At 41.5% G+C, this 18,138-nt stretch overlaps 1 protein-coding gene across 3 annotated transcripts in view; it reads left to right on the forward strand.

The window, feature by feature from the left end:
• The window catches only part of CNTNAP4 (contactin associated protein family member 4), a 250,798-nt gene extending 240,045 nt beyond the window's left edge, over positions 1 to 10,753 (forward strand). For all 3 annotated transcript variants that reach the window (XM_077754042.1, XM_077754043.1, XM_077754044.1), the window contains 3 exons: positions 4,925 to 5,143; positions 5,463 to 5,534; positions 10,024 to 10,753. In XM_077754042.1, coding sequence (XP_077610168.1) covers positions 4,925 to 5,143; positions 5,463 to 5,534; positions 10,024 to 10,217 — 485 coding nt within the window. In that variant the 3' untranslated portion in view covers positions 10,218 to 10,753. The remainder of the gene's footprint in view (positions 1 to 4,924; positions 5,144 to 5,462; positions 5,535 to 10,023) is intronic.
• The last annotated feature ends 7,385 nt before the right edge of the window (positions 10,754 to 18,138 follow it).

Raw genomic sequence — 18,138 nt, forward strand, 5'->3', positions numbered from 1 at the left:
GTTACTATCTATTACTTTTTTATGTCAGACATGTTATGGCGCAAGAACCCTGACAGCAGAAATTCGTTGTCCGCCATGGTATGGGAAAAACCAGTCTGCATTGAGACAGACTTGGTCCACAGCCCTCCATAATTAATAGGCTGCCTTACATTCATTTTTACATCCAAAGCTCACTGCAAAATCAAGTTCTGAGATCTGTTTATGGGTTGTTTTTATGTTAGAAGAGTTTTCTAAAAGGCCGAATATATTTTTCACTCATTCTGTGCTGAGCAGTAGCTTTGGTATATTTAGAGGCAATGACCCATAGGGATCATTGATCTCTTCTGAGGCTATAGAGCCAGGAAGTAGCTCAGATTTCGGCTGTGGAGATTTAGGCCAGATGTAAATAAAGTGTGTGGTCAGAGGGGAGAGGGTGTCTAGTCCGGCTCTTAGAAGAACTATAGGAACAAACGTCAATCTCAATGTTATTTAATGTAAAACCTGCTTCAAAGCCAAGGGGGTACGTAAGATAGTTTGATTAGATTATTTAAAGACCCTGTGATTTTGTAAATGTCTTATGACACTTAAGACAAGTCATGTTGAAATCAAAAGAGAAGTACAGGTCACCCAGAAATGTCTAACTAGAAATAGCTTCTGTATTAATCAGATTTTTAAGGTTGTATCTCAGAGCGGTAGGTTTGGTTGGCAAATACATACCTTTTCTGTAAAACTGCTTCCTTATCCACGTAGTATTTGCTGTCAGCTCTGCCATTTTACTTTTCCACTAACTCTTGTTATAGGCTACTGGCTATAATGGCATATAATGGTAAAAATGCCCTGCTCCCCCTCTGATTTTTTTTAAACAGTTTATTGTCAAGTTGGTTTCCATATAACACCCAGTGCTCGTCCCCACAAGTGCCCTCCTCCATGCCCATCTCCCCCTTTTCTCCCCTTCTGATTTATTGCACCATGTTCCGGCAAGACTTTTAATCTTGATCTTCATAAAGATACTGAGATTCTTTTTAAATAAGGCCCTGCTTCATAGGTATGGCCACACTACTTGGTACTGTTTTCTGAGGTCTTCCGTTTGTTTGTGAAGGAGAGCCACAAGAAATTTCAAGAAGCACTCTTTGTAATTATTCTTCTGTTTACCTCACACCCTTTCCAGAAACAGTCCTCTTACCACATATGGAAAGGCACTTCAGACAAATTTTAATTCCCCCATACCCTATTTTTCTTGCAGACCTTTTGTTAAAAGATTTCTTCTCTAATAAAGCAGGAGTCATCCCTTTGGTGGAAAATACATTTGAGGCTGAGGTTTTAATAGGCAAGATGACTCAAACACCCGAGTCAGATAAGGATTTTTACTACCAGAAACATCCGAAATATGCCTGTCCTCTCAGGATTTGTGTAAAGCAGGGAGGGGGGGGGGGGGGNAGGGACAGTGGTCTTCAATTCCTCCATCTTCCCTGTTCTTTACATTGTGTCCCTAATCTTCACATTGTGTTGGCATTTCAGGAGTCAGGCAATAGGAAAGATCAATATTTTTGCTCACTGGCTTTATTAGCGCAAAGATATCTAATGCTATGTATTTCTAAGGCCAGCTTTGCTTATGAACAACATATTATAGCTGTTAATTTTGTTTGGTCTGGGGAGGTGGCTCCAAAGCCCCTGTGCTCTGCCTTCACTCCTAATTCTAATTCCCACCCATTGACTCTCCTGCAAATAGGAGTTGCTGGTCCAGCCCAGCAGGCAGGGGGAGCCTAGAGGTTGTCAGTGAAGAGAGTGTTGGGCGACTCCTTGACCCCTGGTTGGAAGAGTCTGGGCCAGCCTATGAGAGTCTTTGGGGAAAACTGAATTGTGTAGATCCCTCCCCCACACTTGGAAATGATTGGCTTACAGAGATCCCTGGACTCCTGTGGGGAAAGGTCAGCACTGAGAACTTCAGTGTGCCCACTTCCCCTTTTGCCAAAGAGGGAGTGACCTAAAACTTGAAGAGTTCCTGAATCTTGCTGGATGATCTGAAGTTTGAGTCCTCTCTGGCTGGAGGTTAAGGGTGCTTGGCCTGCACCCTCCCTGATATGGGGCAGCCACATTGTCTATCTTCTCTAGATGTCAGCCACCTAAGGAAATCAATGACTGACAGTCGCCCAGCAGATGAGAAAACTAGTTCTATCCTTAAGATTCAACAACAATGAAATGAGAGAAGAAACAAAGTCACCGAATCACTCCCTGTCACAAGAAACGTTTTCGGGGAGACAGATGCCATCCTGATGCAGCTTAGGAAGAGCACTTGCTTCCAACAAAGCGAAAACAGACCTTGAGGAACTAAAAACGTCTGATTGTTCCAGATTGAAAGTCAGTAGGAAAGAGTGACCTTTGTTGAAACTTGAACTCATCACCTAGAAGATCAAGGGAATGAAGTACTTGACTTACACAATATTAAGTCCTAAAAGATAGACATCAGGTTGGAAAAGTAACATAGCTTAGAGGAAATGCAGAGAAGACCCGGTGTGAATAATCAGCAGACCAACAGAATAAAGAAGATGAAGAGGGAGCCGTATATGACACCTTTTCCAGGCTAAAGAAAACCCTTGCATCTCCAGATGAAAAGGCCCCACCATGTTCTATGCAAAATTCCTGACTCATAGGGAGTCTTACAAAATTTAAGAAAGAATTGATAGAGCCAGAAGATGCTGGAATAATATCTCCAGGCCACTAAGGGAACAGGGCTATGAAGAGTCAACCTTAAAATAGATGCACAAAAATCACCTAATCCATCAAGATAAATTTCTCTTCCAGACACACTCCATCACATTTTCTAATTTATTTCTTCAGAGCATTACCACTCTTCAAAATTTTCATTAGTTCCTGTTTCTATGTTTATTTTCTGTCTCTGCTGCTAGAATGTAACATGCTTGATATGCACGGAATTTATTTCCTGTATCTGTAGCTCTTAAAACAGAAATTAATTGATTAACTGCCCACTTTATGTTTTAAGAGTTTAAAGTCTGTGAGACAGTAACTTGTAATATGAAAAATGTTTTTCACTTAAAGGTGTAGTTTTAAAAATTCATCTCATATCAGATTTGTACCAAAGAAGTGAATCCTATCTATTTGCATTTTGGGGGGGGGGGGGGTTTGGGGGGGGGTNTTTTGAAAGTCTATAGAAATTGTAATCAAGATTTTAACACTGTAGAATAAATGTGAAAAGCACTGTCCTGATTATGTTGTTTGTAATGTATATTTCCATTTCCTTTCTTATTTAAGTAAAAAACTTCCAGAGCAAGAATGCTGTCTTTTTAAACATAAATATGTTTGCATGTGTATCCATTCAAATGAGTGAATGCTGTGTGTTGGAACTAAGTTAGTTCTTGGTTTCTACACAAGGACGACATGGCTTCTGTGGGACAACGTCATGCTTGGGGGTTGACAGTCACCCGTACGTTCAGAGAGCCAGTCTGTGGGCCGTGAGGCAGGATGGCCTGGTGGTATGGTAAGAACATGGCTTTCGGAGGTAGAGCCCCAGGGCCTGAATGCCATGTATCTGGTGTATTCAGGTCAGGCTCAATCAGAGCTGACTTGCCAAGAGTCACTTCAAGAATAGGGGCTCTGGAGCCAAACAAAATAATAACAAAATAAATCAGCAACACTGCGGAAGATATGAAGAGAGTAAAGAAAACAATGTGTCAATCAGAGAGTGGTTCATAAATAGAAGAGTCTTGTGATTTGGAGCCCAACAGGCCTGACTCCCAAGCAGAATGCCAACAGCTCTGTGGCCTCAGGCCATTACTGCAATTCTGAACCCGCACACCTCGCCTGTGTGACTGGGATAAGACACTGGCGGTTACCCGAAGCTGTCAACACAGACCTGCAAATCCCTTAGAACAGTGCCATTATAAGCACCCAATAAATACTTAATATCTATTATATTAAAAAAAGAGAGAGACGAGTGCACATTGTGTCTGTGTCCCTGTGTATGCAGTGCAGGGGACACTAGTCCTTTTTCATGGTCATACTGGGTGGGTAGGTGCTTTATAGTCTGGTCACATTTGAACCTTAAAACTATAGCTGGTCCTCCTTGTTTAGATCCCAGGCTCGCCACACAGAAAATGTAAATGTATTCTTCACTGTAAAACCATAAATTAATATTCTGGCATTCAAGCTGATCTCTGTTCCACCACAGTCCCAGATAAACTCAACTCTGGTTAATATGGGGGAGGGGTGTTCTGTCTAGAGGGGCCACGCATGTTTCTGTCTGAGTGACAGGTGGCCGTGAAATAGGGGGTGAGGTAGTATGGATGCTTTCACTGCTATGTATGAGGAATTAGGGTGACTCTCTAAACACTTTGGGGTGTAGCCTTCCCACGTGAGAACATCTTGCCCCTGCGTGCCTGGATGGGGTCAGAGAGTACCAGAAGGCTTTCGGCCAGACCCAGCTGTCTGCTTGGCCAGTAAATAGCGGAACTGCAGAAGCTCCACTTTCCCTCTAGCGCCTGTGATGTTCGTGACTTCTGTCTGAAAGGCTGACTGAATTCATTTCCAAATCAGGAAGCACTTTAATCTCTTGAGCATTGACTACAAGCCCTATCACAAATCATGTTCATCACCTATTTTTAAATGTAACATCTCACGAACCTTCATCGGTTCGTGAACCTTCAAAACCTGGCCCATGCTTATGGAAGCTTCGATCACTTCCGGATCACCATATCATATTAAATTAGCCAGACTTAAAAACTTGCCTTCATTAACCTCAGGAGGCTCACCGTGAGTGGCGGAGAGGCTTAACGGCTCTGCCTCTTTTAGTAAAGACCCCACAGAGGGGAGTTTAGTCTGCTGCACATCTGTTGTTACTGTATTATCAGACTCAAGACTTTCCATCTGTCGCCTTGCCTCTTTGCTCTTGCACGACTATTAATATTTCGGTGTTTCTTTGGATTTCCAGAGCACAGCGATGTCGACCAGGAGACAGCCATGGCCGGTGCGCAGGGCTTCCTGGGCTGTCTCTCTGCCGTGCAGCTCAGCCATGTGGCCCCTCTGAAGGCCGCGCTGCAGCCCAGCCACCCGGCCCCTGTCACCATCTCAGGACATGTGACAGAGTCCAGCTGTGTCTCCCAGGCTGGCCCAGATGCCACGTCAAGGGAGAGGACACATTCGTTTGCAGGTAGGGGAATGGCTCTTCCTTTGCAGTAACAAACACACTTGTCCCCTGGGTATTGAATCTTCTGATGTGCCGTTGCGATGCCTTCTCAAGATGGCTTCCCCAGATTGGTTTTGTTTAACTTCCAGGTCTCTTTCCCATTTCTTTTCTAGATCCTTAGTGCCTTATACATGTGGGCCACTGCAGTTGATACTGCTGAGGTTAAAAAAAAGTCATAGGGATCCCACATTGATAAAATGTTTTAAGATTTTTTTTTCAAAATTTCTTCTTTTGACTTGGGTGTATCACTCCCTCCCTCTTTTTTTTAATCCTTCTACTGCAGATCATTCTGGAACAAGAGATGACAGAGAACCCCTAGCCAATGCAATCAGAAGTGACTCTGCAGTAATTGGAGGTAACAGAAAGCATGAATGAACTCTTTGGTACTTCTTATCTCTAGGAGTGGTGAATATTTAGCACTAGAGAACCTGTGGAGGATCCACACGTATCTCCAGTGTTGGGCCCTGAATCCTGAGGTCAGTGGCAGGAGTGGTTTATTATTTGTATTTGGATTGTTTTTTTAGAGTCTTCTTTAATTCCTGAATTCCTTGAGGATTTTCAGTATACATAATTGATAATTTCACCAAAGTGCCACACTCCTATAGTTGCTTCACAGTGTAAAAATGAGTATCATTTAGCTTGAAAATGGCCTTCTACAATCCCTAGGGAATTCTGAATATATTTGAGGAAATACTATTTTTGTTGGCTTCTTGGACTTTGTTGTATTGCTTCTACAAGAGTTTATGGAAAAGTGGGAAAAACCTGAGATTAACATTGGGAACATACATTTTATGTTGTGTTAATGCTCAGCAAAATGGATATTTCTATGGTTTAGATGCTCACATCAATGATTATAGCACTTTTAGTTGCATTTTTATCAAATACTAGGCTGATGGAATCAAAGTGGTTTGTAGTTATTTTAAATTGCAGAATTAACACAAAAAATGCTAAAGTATATCTTCCTGGCAATGAAACAGCATATTCTCTGAGACATAATTTATTCAAAACCAGCCACCAAAATGTACCTTTTTCTCCCTGATTAATGATCTTAAGAAGGTAATTAATCAGATAATGGAAATGCTAAGTGGCTCACCTTTTCTTCACACTTTGCATATGAGATGAACGTAAGAAGAAAACAAGTATTTATTACATTGCCAGATAATGTGATTTCTCTTTTACTTGGGCAGTTTCTGTGGGCTTTATACCTGGTCCATTTTTTGTTTATTGTTTACCCTTTTACTCATTCAGACATCAACCTCCTTTAAGTAGTTAGGATTTTACTTAAACAGAGAATAGTACTAGTCAGATCTTCATGAGGATGTTAACATCATTGCCATTTCAGCTGCTTTCTTTTTATCAGATTAATGGTGTATAAATTAAAGATACATAAGATAGAATTCCGATTTGGTCATATAATAAGCAAACAGCAAATAGCAACAAGAACCTCCTAGAAGAGCAGTTAGTAACTGCCTATCTAAAAGAAAATACATTAATATATTATTATTAACACATTATATGGTAAAAACTCATTTGAAGCTATGGCAGTTAATGTGCTTAACATTTTATTTTGTTATTTTTTAAATTTATTTCTGAGAGAGAGAGAGAGAGACAGTGTGAACAGGGAAGGGTCAAAGAGAAAGGGACACACAGAATCTGAAGCAGACTCCAGGCTCTGAGCTAGCTGTCCGTTCAGAGCCCGACATGGGGCTCAAACCCATGAACCATGAGATCATGACCTGAACCAAAGTCAGAGGCTTAACCGACTGAGCCACCCAGGCGCCCCTGTGCTTAACATTTTAAATGACGATTCCTTATCAAACAAATGGTCTCAGTCTCCTAATGGCGCTTTTTCCATACATTTAACTAATATAGATCTAGGGAGATGCAGATTCAAAGATATACATAGAGAATGACTGGACAGCCAAGCCAGTATTAGAGCAAAATATCAAATCTTTAGAATGTTGTTGCTTTGGGCAAAGATCATCGGTAAGATTTGCAGAATAAAGGAGGGGTGTTTTGATAAGTCATTCTCTGTTATTCTGGAATGGAAACATGTTATAGGTCATCTGTGAAATCTCACTTGGCTCAGATACGTAGAGCAGAGAAAGACAGCGTGGAAGGTGTGCAGCTTGGGAACTGAGGGTCTGGGAATCCAGTGGTGTCTGCTTTTGGTCATTCCCGAGACTGAGCTTCAGAAGCAGAGCAGCTGGTCATGGCCATTTAAGCTCGGAAGGCCTTGTCTTGGGACCACATGCAATTTATCTGCTAAATCACAGAATATCATCCTCCAGGATGTTTCTCCATCTGGTAGCATCATGGTATAATTCTTCGCCGTTGTCTAGTTACTCGTAAATTGTGCCCACTGTGTAACAATAATTAATCCATTGAAAATTTCTCCAAATTGGCTAATTGCCCTATGTTCTACACCTTAGATCATCTTTTTCTTCGCTTACAAACCCTGAATAATGTAAGTTGGAAAATTGTTTAAAAAGACATTTAAAACTGTGACCCAGGTATTATAGAGGGTTTCTAGCCAGGCTACCCAGATATGGATGGTCAGATTTAGACAAAGAGAAAGCTACATAATTTCCTCATAAAAACATTCACACAGAGCCTCAGATGGCAATGTCACAGAGCACAGTGGTTTGCCATATTTTATTTAGGTTTTGTTTTTTTGTTTTTTTGTTTTTTGGTATAGCAAGTTAGATCAAGGCTTTTGTTGAATGTGACAAATCCTGACACGACACCTTCCCCAAATTAAAGGAGATAAATCACATATATGGGACAAACTGGTTTCCGAGTCCATCCATGATTATGACGGTCTGGATGTCCTGTCTGGGCCACTGTCATGTTGATGTTTAATTTATAATTGCTGTAGCCTGCTTTCTAGTATACCTTGTCAGGTTTCACATTGAAATAACTCAGAATATCTCTCTTGAAACAAGAGGCCTACATTAAGAGGCCAGACAATAGAGCTATGTATAGCAACTTAACTGATGAGAGGCAAAGTATATAACAACAAATGATATTTTGATTAAAATTCTTATTTATTAATATGACTGGTAATAACAAAAACAACCATATCCATTAGTAAATTCTTCAGATTTCAAGTGCAGAATTTGATTGCCACATTTATGTTTGACTTATATGAGCAAAGAATTACTGTCCTTCTCAGGTAAGGCTGACCCAGCCAAAAGTTGGTTTAGCCATTGGCAGTATTATATAATTTGCTGTAGTGAATCTGCCCATTAAATCATGTGCTCAGGAATCCACTGTGATTGGTGAGAACCTTCAATGTGTTGGCTTGGTTGGTCTCCATTAGAGTTGTATGCACCTGATTTAAACTGAAGGAAGAAGCCTAGCTTTCCAATATGACAGTTAATCCACATTGCTGTTTTCATTGTGCCTATTTTTGTCTGAAAACAACTTCATCAGTTAATACCTCCACTGTTTTCATCAGAAAAGTCTAAGTATCAGTAAACTCTCAAACTCATGGTGACAGGCAGTAGTTTTCCAAATTCTCTTTTTCATCGGAAAGCTTGACTTTTATCACTGGCGACATACATTGTCAATTGTTTTTCTCGAAGTGACAGACTCACTTCACTCATTTTAGAGAAAATATCTGCCAAATATCTAAGTCAAAACAAGCATAGTCTGTCAGTCATTCTTTCAACTAAAAATGGTGTTCCATGAAGCAGAAAGTAAGTAGTTGAGCTCACAAGTCAGCTGTTCATACAAGCACTTTTCCTGGAGACAATTGTCATACTTGGTGATACATCCAAAGTACTTTCAATTTCGTTGCCCAAAATGTTAAAAAGGCTGATAGCCAAAAGGTCAGGATTTCATAAAATAAGTAATTTTTAGGACTTCATCAAGGACACTCTTAAATGAATCTGGCTTGACATTTTTTTCTTTTTTCTGAGATTGCCTGGCAATGTAATGCCTTTTTCCTTATGAATTCAGTGACCGCTTTTACAGTTCGATAGCCTTGTCTTAATTCATGCTAAGGTACCAGGAATGTTACCGAACCTTGTTTTACATTAATAGTGGATATGTCAACACAATGAAAGAGGCACCTTAGAATAATTATGAAAATAGCTTTGACCCTGTGGACCTCCTCAAAGTGTCCTGAGGACCCACAGGGATTCACAGAATATGCCTTGAAGAACTTCTAGCCCAATATATTGCCAAGGTCAATAACCATATATTGACATGGCTAATAACAGTGGTATTTAAATATTTTACTTACAACCAGATGTTTCAAAATATCAATATTTCTCATGTAGAAATAATGTAAATAATCTATATTATCTGTATAAATATGTTTCGCTAGTCAGGATTATTCGTATACATATATCCTGTTCCTCCTATTCAGGAGTATGACAAACTATTGAGAATCTGCTGAATTACAGTGTTTAAATATTGAAGTAAAAAACCACATTAATTATTTTTCAATATTACTACTATCTATAAACTTAAAATAATAAACATTTGTGTACTAATATGCAGTGACATGCCGGTAACATCTTGTGTTATATGTAAATGTACTAAAAAATTAAAAAATGAATGGAAATGAACTAAATACACCCAGTATAGTATGCGTGCAGCATAAACAGAGGTGAGCCCCCAAGGCTGATAGAGGAAGCAACTCAGAAACGTACTCAGTATATTATGATACTGCCTGATCCAGAAATACCTGAGATTTTCATATTTTTAATTCATATATGATAGATGCTCGATTTATGCAGAACATAATTTTATCATGACTTATTAGTTATGAAGTCAGCAGGGCTTCCGTTTGGACAAACATTCTGATGTGGCGCTGTTTTCTCTTCCCTCCCCAGGTCTGATAGCTGTTGTGATCTTCATCCTGCTGTGCATTGTTGCCGTAGCTGCTCGCATTTATCAGCAGAAAAGGTTATACAAAAGAAATGAGGCAAAAAGGTCAGAGAATGTAGACAGTGCCGAGGCTGTTCTGAAAAGTGAGCTTAATATACAAAGCGCAGTCAGTGAAAATCAGAAAGAGTACTTCTTCTGACTGGCAGCTGCATTTTACCGTATAGTCCCGACAGTCTGTTTTAATAGCCGGGGGCTCTCACCGGACAAGAACATGTTCTTCCACTGAAGGTACAGGCAGTTGATTTGCAGCCCTGCCGTCTTACTGTATCCAGACCCGAGATGGCTCCAGGAGGCCTCATCCAGTGATGCGTTTCCCATAGCAGTCGTTCTATAGAGCAAAGAATTAGCTATTGCTCTTAATTTCCGACCGTTCTGGTGGGATCTAAAACGAAAGTTTAAATCGCTTGGACTACGGTTTACTGTGTCCCGGATCTCTCAGCCATGTGATACATAAGTTTGGTTGGAGGTAAAAACCAAAATTGGACAATACTGACCTTGCTTTACTGGAGAACATGCTCGTGTTTGCTTTAGTGTCCCTGTGGTGTTATTCATAGACCCGGAAATGCTTCTAAGATCCTGTTTGGCTGGTGTTTGCATCTTCAGTGGCCAAAAGTATATAAGCCCCTTTGCCTTTCTCTGTGTTACATTCAATACAATTTACCAGTAGTCTTGAAAGATGTTGTGTTGTCATTGGTTTGTTTATATTGCTCTTTTTCTATTGGGCTTCTCTTCATGATTTTGAAGACATTAGGTTTTGAGCGTCAGACTTCAGCTCTGAATGTAAAATTCATATGCAACCAGACTCAGAAGGCGTGTTGGCTGTCAGTGACGTCTTGCCTTTTAAAATTTTCATAACCTGTTATCATTGTTCAGTAGTGGCGGTAGGGAAGACCCGGGATAATGCCAGTTTCCCAAAGAATGTGAAATGTTTGCAACTCCTAAACTCGCCGATACGAAAGACACAATTCTTAACAATGCAAAAGCCGCTTTTTATTTACAGCTGTAATATCTCATATGGAACATACCTTTGAGAATATTTCCCCCAAACCTTATGCCAGTTTTCTTTATAGGTTTGTTTCTTCTGTTTTTCTAAAGTTTATCACCAAATTTTCTTTGATCTCCCTTGACTCTATTCCATGGAGCCTGTTTCTTATGAATTAGAAAAAAAAAAGACAGCTTGAAGTGGAGAGCTCCGCTCCCCATCCTAAGTCATGTACTCCTTCAGGCATACATTTTTCTGTGCACTGACCTCCAGGACAGACTTTGTGAAATATAAGCTGCAGCCATGCCTCCTCTCCCCAAAAGCAGTGGAGTGGTTACAGAGCGCCCACTCTGTGGGGGGATGGCGTATAATATGATCTGTGCTAAGTCTGCCATTCTGTCATTTCTCATTTATGGCGATGGGGTAATTTCTCGAAAAGAACCAAAACTCAATATAACCTGCTAACTAGTGCATTCTGATTAGGGTGTCTCTACACACCAAGAGATCAAAGAATTTTCAGTGACCTTATGAAACCTGTTGCAATAATTGACTTTGAGGCAGAGTAAACGAGGTGCATGCATGTAGTTATCTTTAAATTTCGTAAGCCAGTTGTATAATAAAGGCACTTTGCTATTTATGATCACTCTGCCCAGGTGCCTAGCAAGGAACAATTGGACCCTTTAGTTGGTGCACACCAGAACAGTTTGGAAATACGTAAATTAAGCATCTTATTTTCCTTCTTAATCTCCTTACAAAAGCTGCCTGTCTTTTCCTTAGCTCTGTATCCATTCTGCTGTTTCTGTAAATGCCTGACTGAATCTTAGGATATGAATTAACATAGTAGTTTATGAAGAACTGATGTTGATAAATGGCGTACCTTTTTTTTTAATTGAAAGACTTGAAGAATTGAACACAGAAGTGGTAGTTTTTATCTGATGCAAAGCTGAATACAGGCATCCTAACAGTCCTGAATCTGTTACAAGTGTTCATGTGATTTAGCAGCCGCATTAACCTGGTTGGGAGTGTAGACAGGTTTATAGATGGTGAAGCCTCATGGTACCATGTGGTCCATACTGCTGGAAACTGCAACGTGATGGCATCAAAACGCGTTGATTCATCATTCGTCATGATTTTCAGTTCCTGATTTGTAATTTATTCTTTCTTTTTTTCTTAATAAAATGCATTTTTGAAGTAAAATGCAGACTGTATTTTAAGAGACGTTGTATAAAAGTTTAAAATGAGGGAATTATACTGGATTTTCCTTTTCTTAAAACAGTAAAAAGATGTGTAGATGTCCACCTTCTTTACTGGCGGTCTGTGTTTTTTAAGCCTTTTGGTACATCCATGATGATGATGAACTATTAACAAAAAGTGCATTTATTGTGCATTTTTCTTTTAAATGGACACAGCAATGATGAAGAAAATAGAAAAAGGTTTACTGATTATAACAGGTGAGGGCAGTTAAACGACATTTAAAGCTTTGCCAGAGACGAGACTTGGTCAGCAGTTGTTTGTTGAAACGTTCTGTGTATTTAAATGGGGTGATACTTTTTACTTCTGCAGAGAGCTTGGCCGGTGAGGCTACACTGATAGACATGATTAAATCGAAGAATACTGTGCACGCTTCTATGATATAAAAGTTTGAAAAAGCCCCTTATCTGTGATTTCACAGGAGAACAATATGTAATTAACATTCTCTTTTTAAGAAGATTCTTTATAAATCTCATTAAATTCAAATGTGCAAATAGGCAAATAGAGTAGAGTTAATGTGGCATTGAAGACTCACCTCTATGAAATGGGGATCATCTGTGGGAAATGACATCTTTATTTTGTGGAGGCCATGCCACTTAAAGGGTCCTTGACCACTCTAGCAAATAGCTTCGTTTTTTAAAAATTCCGTTCCCAAGGGGGCGCCTGGGTGGCTCAGTTGGTTAAGCGCCCAACTTCTGATTTTGGTCATGATCTCATGGTTCCTCCCCTGACAGCGCAGAGCCTGCTTGGGATTCTCTCTCTCCCTCTCCCTCTCTTTCTCTCTGCCCCTCTCCCCCCGTACCCCCACCTTGTGCTTGATTTCTCCCTCTCTCAAAATAAATATTTAAAAAAATCCTTTCTCGTGTCACTCTTTGAAGCACATTTAATAAATTCTTTAGACGGCAAGGTAAACAAGAAGCAGCCAGCTGACAACCAACCAAACAGAAGCCAATTATTTAAAATTGTTAATGTTAAAAAATAAAACTTCAGTTATTCTACCAGTAAAAGTGGGCTTATTCAGGAATAGCAGAGATACAATCCGGGACAAGCAAGCTATGGAAATGATAGGCAAGTTGCTGGGACAAAGGAGAGGAATGCTGTCTGTAGAGGAAAGGGGGTGGGGAGGTTGGAAAGGCTGTTATCAACAAGTCCATTGGAATTAACTGGGAGTTCTGAGTGTAGAAGCTTCTCGTTGGCTGAGCTGTGACTGCCTGTCTTTGGCTAGGCTGCAGCGGTATGAAGGGGGAAGTGGGGTCAGGGAAGAGGAAATTCTTTATTCCCATTGCTGGGAACAGTGAAGTAGTTTCCCATGCAAGGTGGTCTTTTCCTCTTGGGTCTGCAGTTGAGAAGTGGTAGGTCATGGGTGGGCCCCTTCTCGTCTCCTCCCTCCATTCTAAATGAGGTTCCCTTTTATAAACTTTCACAAAATCCTCTTTCATTAACTGGTGCTGCCCTTCATATATAATCAGAATCTTGGAACAGAGTCCATCATGCAACTAGAGAGCACAGATGTGTTATTATATGATGACATATATTAGTGTGAACAGCTGAGTTTTACCGATGCAATGTCCAGGATGCAGATATATGATGTCCCCAAAGGGACACATAGCAATGTGGAAATGGTGAAGCTGTGTTGGAAATTTTCTTTTTTTTCAACATATTTCTGATCTTAGTACTTCCGAAACCTGGAGTTTGGGCATTTATCTAGTGGTGTAGAAAAATTGAAGGATCTCGGTGTCCCATTTGTCCAGAATGACCGATCATTCTAGATCTCTCCCATATTCCTTCAAATGAACATAAATCTTTATCCAATAGGTCGTTGCCATTGATAGATTTGGTTTTCTTTAAAAAATATTTAGTAAGCTTATGGCCCTCGACTCTGGGAGAGACAATTATAACTGGAGCACTTTTATATAGTTGTGAAATACACAATACGAGTTAGGCCTGATGGATCAAGGCATCGAGTATCTTCATTATAACAGAAGAAACAGATGAAATAGACCCAACTCGCATCAACAATGTTCGGTTGATTGACAGATTTTGCAGTCCTTGTGTTGACTACGAGATGGATCTATCAGATACTTTCAGGATGTTCTGGTGGTCCTTTATTTTTCTAAAGTTTGAATGATGGAGAGTGGTAACAGGGAAGAAAAAGAACAAAAGGAATAGAAGGCAACTGTCTGTGGACTGGGGACATGTGTGAGTGAGCGCATGCATGCGTACAAGAAGGAATACCAAATGAGGAGAAAGGGAATATGAAACATGAAACAGTCTGCATATAATTTAGTTAAGAGAGCTGGACTTTTGGTGTGGCAGGAGCTTCCCTGGGGACTGGTTTTGAAGATTTGCAAATGAAAATACATGGGATGGAAAACAGTCTGACCCACGATTATAGTGGCTTCTCCAGTGCAATAGCTTTTTAGTCTTTTCCCTATTTATAACATTATATCTAAATTTATTGTTAAACAATACATGAATATATTTAAAAAATGAAATAGTGTAAGAAATCTTACAGGGAAAAGTAGCTGTCTGTTACCATATCCCCTCCCCATCCCTTTCAGCTCTTTTAGATGTCTCTTGTGAGCTGCCTCCATCTCTTAATCAACATGCTGTAGCAGGCCGGCTTCCTTGGGAAGCAAACTCCAAGACGGTGGTTGTCACGAAGGACGTTTATTGGCGAGAATTGTTGGGATCAACGTCTTCAGGGGAGAGGATGAGGCGGGGTGGGGCCCATCACTCAGCTTGTGCTGCCATCACAAGGGCTCAGCCAACCCTGATGTCCTGAGTGGGAGTGAGGGGGCTGGGCATTTACAGTATCATATCAACCAGGCACTGGATGTTAAGTGCCTGGGGAAGTGGGCATGAACTTGTACAAACAGCTCTATCCAGCTTCAGCAGTTCCTAAAGAAGGACAAATGCTGCTCAGCATCTGGGGAAAAGAAATGGTTCAGTCCTGCCACAGGGATCTGGGTGGCACAGCTCAGCATCCCGGAGGATTCAGCCGTGGGAGCGGCTCCTTCCGGACTCTGGTGAACCTCATTTCCTGGAAACTTACATGAGGAAGGAGGACAGAGTGAACCACAGATCCTGCCCCTGCAGGTGATCTCTTGGCTGCCACTGGGGCCCGTGCAGGACTCCTGTAGTTCCAGCTAATAGCGCTGCAGAGACTTTGAACCATTGCCTCCTATGACCTCTCAGGCTGTAGCTGCTGTTCTTTTGCATTTGTCATTAAAATTGTTCAAAGGAGAATCTAGATGCCAAACATATTCCTCCTTGTCCCCAAAGTGTAAAAGCAGCTCTCTCTTATCACTGGTCTGGGACAATGGCTGCTGACAGAGCCGCCCACATAACGCTGCATCAGCCAGAGATGCATGTTACAGCAAAGGATGCGTGGGGGTGAGCACATTTCCGTGAGATTCACTGGTCCTTTCATGTCATACTCTCAGAAGGTCTCTGTAGATCCTCGACAGGTGGTGTTGGCTGATACCTTACAGGCAATAAAGACAACTCATCTCTGAAATAAGTAGTGATTCCAATCAAAAGTAATCTCTGGTCCTTTCAGGGTAGAAAAGATCTGATGTAGTCAACTTGCCACCAAATTGATGTTTTTGTAGAGAGGAACCATTCTGGGGAATGGACACTCGTCTCTGTTGCCGACCACTCGACCATTCAGGAGTGGTGGTAGTTCTCAGTCCTGATGAGTGGGAGCTCATGTTGCTTGATGGGGCATAGCTTCCACGTGTGCCTCCATAGCTACTCTGTTCATACATCCCTTGTACGAGCAGTTCCTTCAGTGCCCAGTGATTGTGGTGGGTTGATACTAAATCACTCTGTCTGATTTGGTTGGTTAGTGATTATTTTAAGTCACCATATGCTTTCTGGTGGGCAAAGATCTTTACATTTCATGCCCATCCCATAGGTCTATCCATCTGCTTCTCTTTTAGACTTTCTTCTCTGATCTTCCCAATCTCCTTCTAGGTCCTTGACAGACTGGCCAAATTAATGTCCATAAGTCCATATATATTATAACCTTGAGCCATTTTATTTCACACAAAGTGGATGACCATGGCACCATCCAAGAGTTCTGCTCATTTGGAAGGTTTCTCCTCACCACCATTTTTCTGTGATCCTCTGACCAGGATGGTAGTAGTGTTACCTTCCATTTTCAGCTTCCACTCATATTCTAAATTTACCCATCCATGCACCCAGTTCACATGTTTCCCTTCCCCAGCAGTTGGTAAAAAGGGACCATTCGTGCAACTCTAAGCATGAGCTGTGGGAACAGTGCTGGGGAAGAGTAGTGGATAACTTAAGGATCTGGACGGGCGGCTTGTGCAGCGTGTTAGTGCCTACTCATGCTTGATCTCCCATATGCTATCTCCAATTCGCATTGCCTTTCTTCTGAGCCCAGATAACTTGTGACTTGGTGGGTCTGAGAGAACCCAGCTTGGGCCATTTTGCCCACAGTCAGTGTCCCAATGTGAGGAACTTCCTCTCTACCAGAGCTCAAGTGCATCAGATTTTTTTAGAGAGTTGTATATTTCTCTGCTGCAGATGACATGGCATTGCTCTCAAACCTTGCATTTCTGCAGGGCGAAGTTCCCATTGGTGATGGCCAAGGAAATCTGAATAGCGTCTTTTTCCACCAACGATGCCGCTTAGGGTCTGCAGGGTTGTGTGGTCTGAGGGCCTGGACCACATGCCTGCTGTTTGGACCCCACTGTAGAACCTGTTCTTATTCAGGCCCCACTGAAAGCCATCTGAAGCCTTACATGCCACCCAATATATGGTCACAGCTCTATTCCCAAGTGTGGAAAAGACTGCTTCCAGAACCCAAAGAAGCCTACCAGGCACTGCACTATCTTTTTCAGAGTGGGAAATGAGAGATGTAATACTTTGTTACTAGCTGTGGAGAGCGGTCCCAGCATGCCCTAGCTAAGGGGTCAGCAAACTTTTTCTGTAAAATGCCAGATAGTAAATCGGTTAAGCTTATGGGCTGGATAGTCGCTGCCACAAATCCCTAACTCTGTCATTGTCACATGAGAGCATCCATAGACAGTCTGAGGGGAAAAAAAAAAAAAAAGAGTATAGCTGCATCCCAACAAAGCTATGTACAAAGTAAGAAGCAGGCTAGATTTGGGATGTCTCGGTGGCTCAGTCAGTTGAGCGTCCGACTTCGGCTCAGGTCATGATGTCACAGTCTGTGAGTTCGGGCCCTGCGCCGGGCTCTGAGCTGACAGCTTGGAGCCTGGAGCCTGGAGCCTGCTTCAGATTCTGTGTATCCCCCTCTCTCTGCCCCTCCCCTGCTCATGCTCTGTCTCTATCTCTCAAAAATAAATTAATGTTAAAAAATTTTTTTGAAAGTAGGCTAGATTTGATCCATAGGTGATAGTTTTCTGACCTCTGCCTTAAAACACTAGATTTTTAATCATTGTGCTGATTGAGTGGCCGATATTAATAGACTAGTGTGTTCCACAGGATGTCCAAATGACACAGGTCTCTTCAGACTGTACCATGACAGAGGGAGGAAGTGTTCACATAGCTTTGGGGCAAAGCTGTTGTCCATTCCAGGTGACTACAGACTGCCCCTAAATCTCCTTTCTGATAGGCTGGAAAAGGACACATTTTTCACATCAGCATTCACATACTCTATGCCTGAGACCATGTTACTCTAGCAAAAGTACCAACATCTGGCACAACAGCTGCGACTGGGGCTTCTGCAGTCTACTTCCCCTCTGTCAGGGAAGGTAACATAATCACAGGTTGCAGGGGCTAGGACGTGGACGGCTTTGAGGGGGCCATTAGTGTGCCTGCAGCACCCCCATTT

This window comes from Crocuta crocuta, unplaced genomic scaffold (genome assembly GCF_008692635.1).
Source record: "Crocuta crocuta isolate KB4526 unplaced genomic scaffold, BGI_CrCroc_1.0 scaffold61, whole genome shotgun sequence".
NCBI lineage: Eukaryota > Metazoa > Chordata > Mammalia > Carnivora > Hyaenidae > Crocuta > Crocuta crocuta.